This window comes from Typopeltis vanoorti, chromosome 6 (genome assembly GCF_054136105.1).
Source record: "Typopeltis vanoorti isolate ZY-2024b chromosome 6, IOZ_Tvanoo_1.0, whole genome shotgun sequence".
Lineage (NCBI taxonomy): Eukaryota > Metazoa > Arthropoda > Arachnida > Uropygi > Thelyphonidae > Typopeltis > Typopeltis vanoorti.
The window spans coordinates 58,583,119-58,600,554 of record NC_143554.1 but is presented as its reverse complement, the minus strand read 5'-3'; the positions used below and the strand labels follow the sequence as shown (position 1 = coordinate 58,600,554).

The following is a 17,436-nucleotide window of genomic DNA, read 5'->3' as shown; positions in this document are numbered from 1 at the left end:
GGCTATTTCGTTTGGCAGGGAAAATTCTACAAACAAATAGAGGGGACAGCCATGGGCTCACCACTCTCCCCACCCTTAGTCAATTTCTTTATGGAGACCTTTGAGGAAAAAGCCTTAGCCTCTGCCCCACAAAAACCAACCATATGGCTTCGCTACGTTGATGATGTGTTCGCTATTTGGCCACATGGCTCTGAAACACTCCTCTCCTTCCTCACACACTTAAACAACCAACACGCCAGAATCAAGTTCACCCTGGAAAAAGAGGAAAACAACTGCCTCCCCTTCCTAGACACACTAGTCACCCGCCAGCCTGATGGAACTTTGGTTTTCTCAGTTTACAGAAAACCCACCCATACAGGCAGATACATCCACCAACAATCTCACCCCCCCCCCTCACAACAATATGGAGTGGTAAAAACACTATACAACAGGGCTAAACTAATCTGTTCTAACGACATAGCCCTTAACACTGAACTAAATCACATCCTAAACACTTTCTCAGCCAATGGCTACCCCCCCCCAAAAATCCAAAAAATATTAAAACCTACAAACCACAGCCCCCCCCTCCTTCCCCCTCCACAAAAAAGATTACTCTAAATCCATCATCATTCCCTACATCCGAGGCACCTCAGAAAAAATTACCAAAATTCTAAAAAAACATGACCTCACCTCCTGTTACAGGCCTTACAGAAAATTGGCATCCCTTATCCGCTTTACCAAAGACCAACCACTTCCCCTAGACCTACCTGGTGTATACCAGGTCCCTTGCAGTTGTAAACTGTCGTACTTTGGCCAAACAGGCAGGACAGCGAATATCAGAATTTCTGAACACAAGGACTACATCCGGTTTTACAAATATAGCCATTCTGGTCTTGCAGACCATGCTCTGGATACTCGCCACAGAATACGGTGGAAGAAAGCAAAAATAATACACCGGTGCAAATATAAATTCGAAATATTATTTATGGAATCAGCCTCTGCCCTAAGAAACTCTCCAAACCTCAACAAATTTGGATGTATGCGACTGCCCCAAATTTGGGAGGCATACATCAGCAGATCTTCAGCCCAACGGCCAAGAATGCCTACTTAGCCCGCCAGAGGGCACCATCAGGACTTCTAGGAGAAAGATAGCTTCATATCTTCATTTCCAGTTACTATATTGTTAGAGCCTGTTGTGCTCCTGCCTTTTGTAAGTTCCTTTAGAAAATGGCAATGAGACATTGCCGAAATATCGGAAATATCTATTAAAGTATTATTTAATTTAAATTCGGATCTACGTTGTTTCAATTCCCTAAGTTATTTAGAAAAGATATAACTATTAAAATTATATGTTATTATGTTATTATTAAAATAATAACATAATAACAAAGTATACAGTATGATTATTCAGACTGCATGAAATAGAGAAATTGCAACATACATTTATCAGATTTTTACTTTGAAAAAATTTTAAACAAATGATAACTTTCACTGACTTTAAAAAAAACATGGTATGTAAACTGGGAACTAAAGGCACAAAAATACAAACTTCATGACTTGTAAAATGTTTAAGACACCTTTAGAAATATTTGAAAGTAGCAATATGGGGATGTGCTAATTATATTGCAGTGTTGTCTTAAAATTTTTACATATCTATTTTGACTCTTACTGTAGCAAACACCATTAACCTCCCAACTGGCCATGACGTCTATAGATGTCAAGCTAATCTGGATATGATTCTGTAACACCCATTGAATAACATGGATAAGAAGAGCAATTTGGTCTTGCTATTTCATCTGCCATGCCCAGTAGGGAGGTTAATACCAACTACTGATAAGTCCTAACCAAAATTTCAGAGATATATGCTATGTTAAAAGAAATTTGCTGCAGCAAACTAGCCACTATAACAATCTATTCTTGTGATCTCCATAAACTAACAGACAAGCTTAGGTGTTGAATGTTATTCACAACTTATTTTAATGGTATTAACAACACCAAGGAAACTATTTTATAAAAATTATGTTTATTAACTGGCTTATAATTCCTATAGCTACAATTCCTACAAAATGGATAAAATACTACCTAGCCCCATCACTTCTCCCACCTCTAATGCCGGCCTGGTTAGCCAAGTGGTTAGCGTATCTGCTCTCCAGCCAAAAGGCTGTGGGTTTGAATCCCGCCATGGGCATGGATGTTTGTCTTGTGTGTGAAAATATTAGTGGTGGTAGTGGGCAGTAGATTGCACTGGTGTAGATGATTATGATGATGGTAGTTACTGTTTGCTGTAGTTAGTGAGTTAGAGTGGGTGCCCTCCCTCATTGAGTCTTTGGACTCCCTGGAGGTATCGTGTAATAATAATAATATAGTACGCTCACAGATATGAGACCCTTCGACACTTCTGCGCATATCCACAGAAGGAGAATCCATTCTGATATTAGGGTAATCAATCCGTATTGTGGGATGAGTTGTTTATTATTACACGTCGGAAAATTAACTTCTCTTTTATGATCATTGTAGCTTTTTTAAAGTGGTAACTATTTTGCTTATAACAGTTGGAAAATTTAGCCTATAAAGCACATGATTTCGCTGTTGTTGACGAATTTCGTTCATCGCCTTATTTCTTTCTAGCCTTCAACATGAATTGACTCTTCTTAGCAGTCTGCCAACTAGAGCTCTCGCTTATGTGGTTGGACCATAATAATAATAATACAAAGGAACACAACATTACTATTCCTATTCCCTGTGTCAGAGGTACATCAGAAAAGATAGCTAAAGTACTAATAAAACATGGCCTTTGCACTACATTCAAACTGCATATTAAATTAGCAACTCTTATCTGCTCTCCTAAGGATAAACTTCATCCTCTAGCATATCCTGAAGTGTATTAAGTTCCTTGTGACTTGGCCTACTATGGCAGACAGGAAGATCTGTTAACAACCTAGGATGTTAACAGATCTTCCTAACAATCTGCCTTGGAGAACATAAAAAATATATTCACTACCATTATTGTGGCAAGTCAGGACTGGCAGACCATGCTTTGGACACCCCCCCCTTTCACACATGGTTACATGGAAGAAAACTAATGTGCTATTTAGAAGTCATTACAGATCAGAAAGATTATTTTAGAGTCAGCCATGACTATGAAAAATTCTCCTAACCTGAACAAATATGGTTGCATTAATTTGCCAAAAATTTGGGAAACTGTTATCTTAAGATCAATTCATACATAGCTGTAGTACTTCTTTTTTTTTTTTTTACAACATTAGAGGATGCCAAATCAATACTTTTGTCCATTACAATTTGAATTGTTTCACTTACTCAATTGTCATGTATAAACTATAACATGCTGCTTTGGACTCTAAAGATGTGATTTGAAATTCAGTGAAATGTAAGCCAATTAATAAACATCTTTTTTATAAAACTGTTTATTTGGTGTTGTTAATACCCTTAAAATAAGTTATGAGTAATCTCCATAAATTTGTTTTAATGAGAGCCGACTATAACAGTTGAATTATAATTTTTTTTTATTTCAATTTTTGTATATATTAATCTTTCTGACAGCATTAACTTATCAACTTCAATGCTCACAGGCAGAAATTCCATAGGTTTCTCATTACTATATTCCATTTTATAACAACATTTACAGGAAATGGTCACAATATTTATGAAACATAAGTAATATAAAAAATTATATTTATATAATCTTTATTATATGCAAACATTTATTATATGGCCTTTATGTGTAAACACATTATATTTAGACGTCCTTATCAATACTCATCACTTATCATACACATCAATGTGATCACCTGATTTATATTTCCCATCTTCAAGGATAGTGATTAGTCTTGACACTGTGAATGTAGTGGATAATATCTGACCACTTGCACGAGCCCCTGTTAAAGAGAAAACAAAACATAACCAAAAATGACAGTTCAAAACTTTTAAGTCAGGAAACAATGATTTATTTTATTGAGTACCAAAAGTCAAAATAGTTATGCATATATTTATTTCACATGAGAGAGAGAGAGAAGGGTGATATAAATGCCTTGGTTTAGGTAATGTAGACAGACGCTATCAAGTAAACCAACCATAAAGGTAATGTGGGTCTTGATTACTAATAACTTTTATCTTCAGTGCATATGAGTTGTCATATGCATTGAATGAATTACACTATGAAAATTTTTCAGACAATGAAGTAATTACAAATTGTCTCCACTTTTAATATTAATCCCACATATTTATAGTTATTCTATCATAGAAAGTCAACGAATCCATGAAATGTGACTGACAAAAGTCATTAAAAAATATTTTAAACAGTACTAGACACAAAATAGATTCCTGGAGGCAAATCGACACCTCAACCTCTCTTTCTGTAGCAAGATGATAGAACACGAGGCCTCACCAGAAATACTTTGGAGTGAGCCTGGACAGAAGCCTAACCTATAAAAGACACATCACCAACCTGTCCAAGAAAATTAAAATGATAAATAATATCATTTCAAGGCTTGCTGGAACAACCTGCGGTTATGGGGTAGAAGTCCTAAGGTCATCTGCACCAGCCCTTGCATTCTCTGCAGCAGAATACTGTTCCTCCATCTGGGAAAGAAGTGCGCACACTAACATCATCGACACCCCACCTAAATTCTACTGTGCACACAATTAGTGGGACACTGAGAAGCACCCTGTCTCCCCTGGCTGCCTGCCTGCCTGTCTTATCTAACATGGTTCCATCAAATATATGGAGAAGACACGCCTTGATTAAAGAATTTAAAGTAATGAGCAACCCACTCCTGCCCCTGCACTTGATTCTCAAAAATCCACCTAGCTTTCACCTAAAATCAAGAAACTCTTTCCGGTCCATGGACGAACTCTCTTCAGCTGCTTTACCATCAACATCTGACATGTGGAGAGAGCACTGGTCCAACAATCTCCCAACAAATGGCTTCCTGGTTGAAGATCCCTGTGCTCCGCAGCACGGCTTGGCTCTTCCTAGAAAGATTTGGTCATCTGTCAACAGGATTAAAACTAATCAGGGCAGATGTGGCACATACACAAATGGAAACTGTCAGACCACCCTTATTGTGACTGTTACCCCCCATAGCCCAGACGATCACTCATATTGTGAACAGGTGCCCTTGGGCACCCATTTCATGGTAACCTCCCAAACATCCATAAGGATGAGGTCCTGGATTGGCTTTCTGGACTAGACATTGACATATAACTGCTTTGTATTTTTGCCATAAGAATAAATAAAAACTACTGTCATATCTGGGCAACAAACTAATCACTTTCCCCAATGACACTATTATCCTTCACCTCCTGCAACAACTTCTTCAAAATCCCTTTCCACATTCTTTGTCTCACTATCCAAGTCGTTTGTGCCTACCATTACCACTAATTCTAATGCCCATTTCTTCCTTCCATGCAAGGCATCTGATATTCGCATTATTGTACCATCTGTAAAACATGTTTTATGCACCTTATGTTTTTACCACACATTTAATGATTGAGTCACCATATAAAGCAACCCTATCATCTTTAGATATCTGCTTCTTATTAATCTCCTTGTCATTTATATCAGTTATTCTCTTCTTTAAACGTTCAATTTCCTTCTCCATACATTTAACCTAACTCTTATTTTTCATTAACTCTTGCCTGAGCTCATCCACATCACTTCTATTATTACCATTGCAAGCATTTCCATCCTTCTTGGTAACGCTGTTCTCATTTTTGGAACATCCTAACCCTTCATTGCACTTCTCACATACTATAATACATTCCTTTATCATTTTATCTAACACTCCATAAATCTTTAACTTCTGGGTGCATACATAAAATAATTGTTGCATTGTATCCACTGCAAAAAGGCCAGGGAAAAACTTGATCTCAAAGTTGAAAAATTCCGCATTGCTGGGATACACTTCTTTTCTGCCACTGCTGCTGTTTTGGTGACATTAACTATCACTTCCACATTAATCAAAATAACAACCCAAGTAAACACTCTTAGAACCATAATACCACAGCACAATGATTATATCTAGTCTGACTATCAAAAAAAAAAGCACTATTATACAAATCTATATGATATAATTAAGGGAAAAAAAATTTTTTGTTATATCGTTCAAATACACTGCTACTTCTTCTTGTAACACCAGCATCATCTGCGAGATTGTTACATTTAACCAACACAATCACTCTGCCACATTTTAATGGAATATGCTAAGGAACTGATGATGCCATTAACCTGGCTGTTTAATGAACATTTTGCAACAGGAAAAGTTGTTGAGAAGTGGAATGAGGGTAAGATAGTACCACTATACATCAAACTACAGACCAGTTAGTTAGTATTTCTTCTCTGGTTGTTAAAATTTTGGAAAAATTGGTAAGAACTCACACAGAATTTTGCAGATGAGGCCACTATTATTTTCACAGGTCTGAATTGGTTTGGAGTACTCATTTATTAATTTATTTGCCTTTTATAATAGAGTAACCAGTGCTGTAGATGAAGGTAAGGCATATAAGGCTTTTTTTTTTTTTTTTTTTTTTGCAAAGTCATTTGTTACATGACAAGTTTGTGTTTAAATTGCAACATATAAGTTAGGTTATTAGGTTGGTAGTCCGCACGGTTAGCCAAGTGGCTTTGCGCTTCGCAACCATATGCCTGGGGAAGGAATGTCCTAGGTTCGATTCCCGTCCACGACGTGAGGAGCTTAAGGATCTTCCTCAGCCATAGCCAAGTTAGCCGGTCTTGGGCGTGGGCAGCAGGGTTTTTTCCGCCAGTTTATCTGGGGTTTTTCATCCTGCAAGCAGGCAAACCGTCCCCGTGAACACACAGGTTACAGTCATAAATACTTACGGCAAGGAAGGCAACGAGAAACCACCTTGCTCATAATCATCTCTCCCTAGAATGGTAGCATATAGCTACCCTCCCGCGGCCGTATGGCAGATGGGAACCAGAAGAAGAAGATTAGGTTGGTGAACTGGAATGGTAACCAGCTTTCTGACAGATATTAGAGAGTTGTATAGGAGGAATAGTATAAGGGAGTATGAAGGATACAAGTAGAGTTCCACAAAGTTTGGTAGTGGGACCATTATCTTTCAGTCTTTATCTCAATGATATTGTCACTGGTCTTGATATTTAGCTGTTTGCAGACAATGTGAAGCATGAGAGGGTTATTAGTAATAGTGCTGATGTTTTGGTTCTTCAAGAGGATTTGAATAAGCTCAAAGGGTGAGGAAATGAATGGGATGGGGATGTCAGTTTAATGCAGTTAAATATAAACTTTTGATATTTGGGATTCACAGATGGGATGCTTCATATTCACTTAGTAGAGTTATACAGGAAGGAGAGGAAGCAAGAGAACTTGGTGTGATAGAAATTTCTATCACACCAATTTCTATCTACAATAGATTGTAGATAGAAATTTAAAGTTCAGAGGGCATATTGCAAAGGTTGTGAACACAGCCCATACAATTACTACAATACCAAAGAGGTCAGTGACCAGCAGAGATACAAGAGTGGTGCTTCCATTGTATAAAGCTCCAACCACATCTGGATTACTGTGCTCAGATCTGGTCTGGTCACAGAGATTTGAAGGGAATGAAGTAACCTTGGAGAGGAAGATAACGAAAATGATATCAGGACTGCTCAATTTTGGTTAGGACAGACTGACGATATGCAAACTACAGAGTTTGGTAGATAGAATATGAAGGTAGGATATGACTGAAACATTTAAGCTGATGAAAAGTATTTACTGGATTAACAATGGAAATTTTTCATAAGGTGAAAAGAAGGGAAGTAGCAAGGACAAGGGGAGCTATCCCTAGAAGTAGCAAAAAAAGAAATAGTAAATAAGAGTATGAGGCACGTTTTGTGCATGAAGATTGATGTGAATGTGGAATATATAATCTGAAAGTGCAAACAGCAGATGAGTTTAAAGAGTGGTATGATACTCTGTGCTATCTAGGATTGACCTCCCAAAATGAATTTTATGACTCCATGAAGGTCTGGAATAATAATAATATTAATAAATTACAAGTTCCATGGAATAAGAATTGCTAGAGAATGATATTAGTAGAGCATTGTAAATGATTAAGGGTTTTTTTTTTTTTTTTTTTTGGGAAAGCAGTTTCAAATATATATCAAGAGTTAATAAGATAAATCAGGTAGGAATTAAATGAATGAGTAACATCTTCAAGCAGAAGCTGAAAAAAAGAATGTTTCAGAGGGAATATAAAAAGAAGAAATGTGATCAGTAAGCTTATAGGCAATACAAAATCCAGCATCACAAGGAAGGTCAAATCAAATGAGAGGAAATTAGCCAAATAGACTAAAAGAAATCTCAAAAGATTTCTTTTGCAATGCAGTAAGCTAATGGAAGAATGCTTATGGAAAGATAACCATAATAAATATAGATGGTAGGGAGATGATGATAGAAGCAAAAGAAACAGTTGAATCCTGCAAGATGATTTAAACAGACTGGTATGGACAAAGGATAACTGCTACCAGTTCAATCCGGCAAAGTGTAAGATTAAGAATTTTAGGAATGAAAAGACTACAAGCTACATATTACATAGATGAAAAAAGACAGAAATGAGGCCAGGAATGTGTAGATAATGGTGGACAGAGAGTGGAAATCCAAGGATATATTTCAAAAAGTGGACAAAATAGCTCAAGGATTGCTTGGATGTAAAAGAAACATGCCGACAAGTAAAGATAAGGAATTTTTATTTTTCTTTATTGGTCTGATACAATCACATCTAGATTACTGTGCACAAATTAGGTTAACAGGATTTTTTGGAAATGATAAAGTTGTGGAGAAGATAAACAGGCGAGTGACCAAAATGGTGATGGATCTGTAGAATGCTTCCTATGGGGACAGTCTGAAGGTTTATAGCTTACAAAGGTTAGTTGATAGACAGAAAAGAAGGGGTATGATAAAAACATAAGTTACTAAAGGGGTTTTTGTGGAGTACCCCTGAAAATTGTGCAAGAATGCAATGAAACTAGTTTTTTTCCATAGAGATTGGAGAAAGATGGGATGGATTGGCAGTGGTGGTTGTCAGGTTTTGTTAGTGAATAAGTTCAGAAAAGGTATGGCAAATCTGTGTGAATAATAATTAAAATGAGTCTCCATGATGTCTTCAGACTCCATGAAGTTGCCTAAAATAATAAAAATGACAATTTAAAATTCAAAATTAACACACCTACCTATTACAAATTCCCTAATTTTTGGTACAGAGTTCCTTTCTGCTTCCTTAATCATATCTGTATCTAGAGGACCAGGCGCATAATTCAAAACATGCACACTTTTTTCATCTTCTGCAAGTGCACGAAAGTACATATCTCTAGCAGCTTTGCCTATAACAACATAACATAAAAAATAAACTTAATGGATATTATATTGAGTTTTATTCTTAAATATCTATCAATTCATACTGAAATCACTATTGATGAAATTACCTTAGGTGGCAGATCATTTTTATATGTGGTGTTGATGATGTGAGATCATCAACACCTACAGTATATCCATCACCATACTTATATAGTGTGAATAAGAATAAAAACTGTTTGGTATCATATTAAGATTGGAGGTCTGGGCTAAGGAGAATGGAAGTCAATTTAATGTGGCAAAATGTAAGGTTATACATTTTGGGGTGAAAAGATTAGCAGCAGTTTACTACATTGGTGGAACTGTACTCCAGGAAATTGATGAGGCACGAGATTTAGGAGTGTTGGTGGATAAGGAGTTGAAGTTAAGGGGGCACATTGCAAAAGTGGCCAAATCAGCTCATCAAATCACTTGATTGCTGAAGAATACGTTGACAAGCAGAGACAAGCATGTTATTGTTCCTCTGTATCGAGCCTTGATAAGACCCCCATCTCGATTGCTGTGCCCAGATTTGGTTACCTAGGTTTCTTCTTGATGGGGAGGAGGAGGTTGAGTTAAGAAGGTCGAGTGACCAAGATGATAGCAGGTCTGTGGAATGAACCTTATGAGAACAGGTTGATGATATTTGTGGGTTGCAAAAATTGGTTGATAGGCGGAGGAGGGGAGATATGATTGAGACATTCAAATTACTGAAGGGTTTCTATAAAATTAATTCAGAAGATATTTTTGAGAACAGGGCTGGTTGTGGGAGGACTAGGGGACATCCATGGAAGCTGGGCAAGAGTGTGGTTAGTAAGGGTGTTAGAGCTGGGTTCTTTACTTTTAGAGTGGTGAATGAGTGGAATGGGCTGCCAGAGTCTGTGGTGGGTGCTGTAACAGTGAATGAGTTTAAGGCGAGGTATGATAGATACTGTATGAATGTCGAATAGTTGTGATGAACATGATTTGGGGGCCTCCCTCAATGAGTCTAAGGACTCCCTGGAGTTGCCCGTAATAATAATAATAATAATAATATGCAGGTTCCCAGCTTGCAACACACAACCTAACTATGTTGTCAGTGCATCGTAAATGTTTAATCTTTTATGGGCAGGTCGAACATTTAAAAAAAAAAGAAAATTAAAAATATAGAATTGCTTTTCCCAGAAATATATTAGTATTTAATGATTTATAAATAAAACTACTGCAGTATTATTACTATCAAATTCCTTAAAAATGCAAGACTCATCCCAAAAGATCATTAAATTATCACTGTATTTATTACATAGTGCCTTAAATTCAGTCACTATCTTTATGCACATTCTTTAACCATTAATTTCTTCACTCACCCACCACTATCCAATAAAAAAAATTGTCTGTGTGTGTGTGTGTGTGTGTGTGTGTGTGTGTGTATTATTATTTTCACATCCCTATCATACAACTTTCAGGAATGGCTTCTTATTTTTTCCCTTCTCTTTGTGGTAATCTCATAAAAACTCCTCTCCCAATTTACACATTTCTATGATGCTGCATCATTTCCTTCCATCTACTACATGATATCCAACATTCCAGAAGTATTATTATTTTAGTCATCTTTCTCTACATTGTTTTCCAGAGTCTATCATCCAATAATGGTCTGGAGTTATGGGTGGAATTTGGAGGGGGGGGGATTCATTATTCTAATAAGAGCTTTTCAGTTATTTGGTTGGAGCAAGTGTTTGGATCAGAAGTAAAAAAAAAAAAAATCAGTCAGCCAAAAAGAAAAGGAATACAGGAAATCATAACAGGTCATTTTTATTTATTATTTCATGACATCTCCAAGGAGTCCAAAGACTCATCAAGGGAGGACACCTACTCTACAACTCTCCATCTTCACCACTCAGACTAGTATTTTTGTATATTTGGGAGTATATTTCATCCATATGTTCACTGGGCATCCACAGATGCCATATGGTCACTCCGATGCTCAGTGATGTGCCACACCAGGCCTCACCATGTAGTTTGGTTCTCTGCTTTTCTGGAGGATTCAACTCTGAAGATCAGTCATTTCACACACACCATCCATCCATCTTATTGACGGTCTACCCCTTCTTCTTTTAACAGGAATTTTACTTTCTATTACTGTTATGAAAAGTCTTCCTTCCTTCCTTTTAATGCACCCAAAATATTTTAACTTTCTTCTGTCTAAGGAGCCTTAAAGTTCCACTGATCTTTTCTAACACCAATTCATTTGTATGCCTTTCAGTATATGATATCCTCAACAGCCTTCTGTAACACCACATCTCAAAAGTACGTATCCTTTTCTTATCTGACTTCTTCAGGTTCCTAGTCTCGCATCCATAAGTCACTGTTGGAAAATCAACTGCATCCAAAATCCTCAACTTTGTTCCCATGGAGAGAGATCCATCCTTCCAAATTTTAGACATGTCTCTGACTGTTGTTTTAGCCATTCCAGGTACTCAAACTTGTGACTCCAATTATTTCTCCATTTTGGAGTGAAGTCACTGCAAGAAGGGGAGTATATTTGGGAGTATTATAATGATAAAGGAGATGAGAGAACACAAATTGGTTGAGTGAAGGACACTTAGATGAGGTTAGGTTATGGTTGGAGTTACCAAGAGGAAAATTGACATATACAATATCAGGAGAAATGATTAAAGATCAAGAGTGCTGGAAGAGTGAAATGTATTACTGAGTATTCTGATGGGCAGATGATTTATTTTAAAAGATTGCTGCTGACAACAGTATCTTAGCATCTCTTCCAGTTTGATAGTGAAAGTGAAGCTGAGAAACTAGTCGGAATAAATATTGAAGTCCTCAAGGAAGACCTCGGTTTTTTGGAATGTAGACGATCAAGTTACACAGAAAATTAATGAAAAAGATTGGAGTGGTTAGCATCAGAATTTTGAAACAACAGGCAGAGCAAATGAATGCAACTGAAAGGATAAAGACATTTTGACCAAGATTGGATCATAAAGAAGGAATTCACAATTTGCCACAATCTAACATAGAATAGCAGATGATAAATCTATGCTTTCAGCACTTGTAGCAAAAGGAATCTTGTAGAGTGTAGTTTGGAAAGTTAAGGTGGTCAGTAATGGATCATCAACCCTATCCCTTAATGAGGTTAGTGCATGAATAATTAAAAACAATTTTTCAGAAGTCATTGATTTTCTTTCTCTCATTTGGTCACAAAGTAACTTGTGTAAATGTATGAGTTATTTACAAATATCTATCCTTTTCAATAAATGTTTAGAAAAAACAATTTCTTAAAATAAATTTCAAGACAGGGTATCATCATCCAGTGATCCATTGTTAAAAAACTAATGAAATAAAAATAAAATTGTGCTTTCTAGATACATTTTTGTCCATATTTGAAAGGAGTAGTGATCCTTTACCAGATTGTTAAATATTTCTTCTCTACAATAATGCTTATAACGATTATAACAGGTATGATGTTGAAAAAGCCTTGTGTTCATTGGAAAGACTGCCAGCTTTTGCTTTCTAGTTTACAAACCAATGCTCACTTGATGTTATTTCCACAGCAGTGTTCTATTTGTACTGGAATACACAAGAGTGTTATGCTTTCAACAGTGTTATGCTGAAAAATTATAAATGAAAACATTCCATATCATGGAATGTTTTAATTTTATAAATACCCAGGATGCTCCTTTCCTCAAATTAATTAAAAGAAAGGAGTGTCCTGGGTTCAATTCCTGTTGCTGACATGAGGAACTCAGGATCTTTTATAGACATTGCCAAGTTAGGTGGTCTTAGGTAGGGAATGCAAGGTTTTTCTCTTCAGTTTATCTGGGGTTTTTCATCCCACAAGCAGGCAAACCAGCCTTGAGAACTGAACACTTCTACAGACATATGATACACCAGGAAGCACTGGGCTAACCATCTTATCCTTGTGCACTGTTGCAGCTAAATTAATAGAAAACCCTCAACACCACAAGGTATAAGAGGGGAAAAGAAAGAAGAAAACATCCCATATCATCTATAAGTTGTTTCCTCTTTATTTATGAAAGTTGCATACACAGTATAAACACCTCTTGAATATTTTTATATATACCAGAACACTTTTTTCTCACCCAATAGTAAATCTGGGAAACAAATATTAAGAAATTCTGTTTGGTGTGGATAGGATTTAATACTTCAAGTTTAACTCCCCTGGTATTAAATCCCTTCCTCACTAAGATAGAGAGGAAGGGATTTATTCCACTCATTGTCATGTGTACTTATTGGGGGGGGGGGGGGAATATGCTTACAAAAGTAGCCTTATTTTGGTATTCAATACTTTTTTTTTTCAGAGAAGCTTTTTTTTCCTTTTTTGGTAGTCATTAATTTTTCAAAGCTATTTTCTGTGTTCACTTTTTTTTTTTATATTCACCATTTGTAGCCAAGCCTTTTATTTATATTTACTTTTTTTTATATTTTTTATATATATTTATTTATTTATTATATATATATTTTTATATTATTTATATTTTTTTATTTATTTATTTATTTAAATTTATTTATATTCATCACTTTTTGGTCAAACCTCCTTTTGCATTTTTTTTCAGTCTAGCTTTTTTGTTTGTAATCACTTGTTCTTCCCAGTCAATCCATTTTTTTTTTTTTTTTTAGTATTCATCTTTCTTCAATCAAGCCTTTAAAGTTTTATTTATCACCTTTTTTTTTTCTTTTTTTCAGTTAGGCCATTTTTTTTTTCCTTATTACTTTTTCAGATATGCTTCCCCCCCCCCTCCTTTTTATTTTAAGTGGGCCAGTATATTTCTGCTAAATCGTTTTAACAACTTACCTGTACAATATAAACTCCAATATTCAAATGGCTGTAATGCCGCTAGCGAACTGATGTTAATAACGGTTTTTTTTTCTACTTTCTCACTAGAAAAAAATGCCAAAAATAGTGATGTTAACATGATTGTTGAAAGTAGATTCGTATTAAAGTATCTTAAAAGTTCTGAGTTATCCGTAAATTCAGCAGCTGACTTAGATACATCTCCAAGGGTTCCAGCATTATGAACAATAATTGCATGGCTATATAATTCAGCATTTTTGACCAATTTAAAGACGTTTCGATATTTATCAGAATCAAGCTCGGATAGATCTACAATATGAATATCAACATCTACAGCCGAAACCTCGTGAATTAAAAGCTTAGTTTCTTCTAGATCCTCAAGGCTTCGTGCTAAAATGGAAAGGCATGAACCTTTTCCTAATTTCTTCGAAAATTCTATAGCAATTGTACGACCAAGACCTTTACTCGCTCCGGTGATCATACAAAAGACACGTCCACCCCAAAAATCTTTTGAAGTAGTAGCCATTTTTATAAACAATTGAGAAGTTGTGTCCAACACCTTATGTAATTCATAGTGAAAATTTTAATCCACTAACTTGGGAATATACAGTGCTAGCCAAATACAGTAAAAAAATAAAATATAAACTACATAAAAATTATGTATTAAAATGTATTAACGTGCCGAGTGATTAAAGTTCACATTACGAAGTTAGATGGTTATTGTTCCCATACGGGAACAAATAGGCGTTGGCTGATTTTTTTTTTTTTTTTTTTTTTTTTAATTTTGAAAGGCTGTGACTGGATAACTCCTCACGGGAACGATTTAATGTTTAACATGATAATCTGTGCAGCAATGAAATTTTACAAATTAAGTGGATATTGAATCCAACATTATTTCAAAGTCGAATAAGAAACTCTAAGATAGAAATCTAAGAGTTTCATGCCGAATGTATAGAAACTATAGAAGTCTCGACGGATCCAAGTATAAGCCAACACCTGGTTCAGGCTGGGAAAACTCGTAGTAAAGATTTGGAAAGTTATGATCACTATCCTTAGTATTTTCCATAATTTACATTATGGAAATTTTCCATAATGATTTCCAACAATATTTTCCATAATTTACATTATGGAAAATACTAAGTCACACATCTCCTTACGGACATGTATGACGCCATTAATTTATTAATAAATAAATCTGTAGATTTATTTATTAATAAATTGGTTACTAATTAGGAAAAAAAAAGAATTTTTTAAAAATGATTTTGTATAGGCAGCACCTCCACTTAAAACTTCACAGGCCGCCACTGGCCACCTAGACCGGTTTTGACCTTTGTTGAGGTCTCATCAGTGAGTAGGTAGACCCAGATTTTGGCTCTTTATCTCAATAATTATTGGTGCACCTTTTGGCAACTCGTATGCTAAAGAACTTCTGCATCACTTCAACCTCAGTATTTACATCTGGGTCTACCAACTCGCTGATGAGACCTCAACAAAGGTTGAAACCGGTGGGAAGCTTGGGTGATGAATGGCAATACTGTAGCCCATGAAGTTAACTGAGGCTCGGCTGTTGCTGTTACACCTCCAGATGAGCAAATGAGCGGCTCTGCTAGGTGGTAGGCTAGCCTGCCACAGGATAGAGTCAATCAGTTCTGAGAGTTCTTCTGAGTTTTTAGAGTTTGACCTGAACTTGAACATTCAACAAAGGTCGAAACCGGTCTGGTTATTCACCCTTCCCTCCATAATGTAGAGCATCATGCATGTCTGTAAGGAGATGTGCCCTACATTATGGAAAATACTAAGGATAGTGATCAGAACTTACTCTATTTACTACGCGTTGCCCCAGCCTGAACCAGGTGTTGGCTTATGCTTGGATCCATCGAAAGTTTTATAGTTTCTATACATTCGGCATGAAAATCTTAGATTTCTATCTTAGAGTTTCTTATTTGGCTTTGAAATAATGTTGGATTCAATATCCACTTAATTTGTATAATTTTGCATCGCCGAAGTGAAGCCTTTTTGGCTCTTTATCTCAATAATGAAATTTTATTTTGCACAAAAACCAACGTTAGTTCTAAAAGTTACCACTAGGGCGAATCATGTCTCTGCAATACTCCTGGTATGCACTGAAACGCTATGACCGTACCATTTATGATTTATGAAAATGAAAAATGTCCCCAATGATGTATACTTGGAAAGAAATTTCTATAAAAGCAGGTAGCTGCAGAATGCCTCATTGTGTATGAGCAAACAACGTGTTAAAGCACAATGGCACCGTTACCGAAGGATCACGCACTTCTCGTGAAGTTGTTTTTCCAAAATAACACCTGTGTCTTAACGAGTCCTATGGCTGCAAATGATTTACGTAAAATGATTCGAAAATTTGAAGAGACAGGTTTCTTAGATGCCGAACCTGGCAGAGAAGTAGCCACAGCATTACAGGTAGTAATGATAGCAAATGTCATAGGAAGCAGCAGTGCACAGCATAATGTATAGTCTTTAGACAAACCCATAAGCATGATTCGCAACGTTGTAAGGCAAATCCTGCGCTGTTATCCTTACAAGATTTCCCGCAATTGGTTAATCCAGACCTGGGTGCACGAGAAACATTTGCCTTGCAGTTTCTTGCTTGGACTGAACTGGACAACGACTGACCATGGAACATTTCCTGGACTGAAGAAGCTCACTTCCATCCGGACAGTGCTGTGAATATGCACAACTGAAGAATTTGTGCAACCTCAAACCCACACGTCTTGCGACAGATTCCGTTTCGTTCCTCGAAGGTTACAGTGTGGTGTGGTTTTACAGCGAAATTCATTATCGGAACCTTTCTTATTCGTGGAGTTGGTCTCTCGTTGCCTGCACTGTCAATGGCCAGCGATATGCATCTCTCTTAGCCAATCAGGCGATTCCAACACTTCAACAGAATAAGTGCCTGAATTCAACAGTTTTTATGAAGGGTAGTGCCCCTTCCTCACATCACTACCACTGTCAAGCAGTTGCTTCAGACACGTTTTATCGAGAACAGAATCATCAGCTGCCATTTCTGTACAACGTGGCCAGCGCGCGCTAGATCAGATCTGAACCCCCTGCGACTTTTGGTTGTGGGGACATCAGGGCCGACTTAACACGGTAAGCAGACATGCATAGCATCGGGGCACCTTCTTTGAGGGGCGCTGAAGTGAGTAGAAAAACTAAAATACAAACACGTTTTAATATTAGCATTTATTAAATGTGGATATTCACTAAATATATTGTAATATATTCAGTGAATACCCACTA

General features: G+C 36.5%; 1 protein-coding gene across 3 annotated transcripts in view; it reads right to left on the bottom strand.

The window, feature by feature from the left end:
* LOC150105478 (sepiapterin reductase-like) overlaps positions 1-14,880 on the bottom strand; it is a 40,822-nt gene extending 25,942 nt beyond the window's left edge. For all 3 annotated transcript variants that reach the window (XM_090394185.1, XM_090394184.1, XM_090394183.1), the window contains exons 1-3: positions 14,158-14,880; positions 9,194-9,343; positions 3,789-3,875 (exon numbers count right to left, since the gene is read on the bottom strand). In XM_090394185.1, coding sequence (XP_090250311.1) covers positions 3,789-3,875; positions 9,194-9,343; positions 14,158-14,683 — 763 coding nt within the window. In that variant the 5' untranslated portion in view covers positions 14,684-14,880. The remainder of the gene's footprint in view (positions 1-3,788; positions 3,876-9,193; positions 9,344-14,157) is intronic.
* Positions 14,881-17,436: the final 2,556 nt, after the last annotated feature.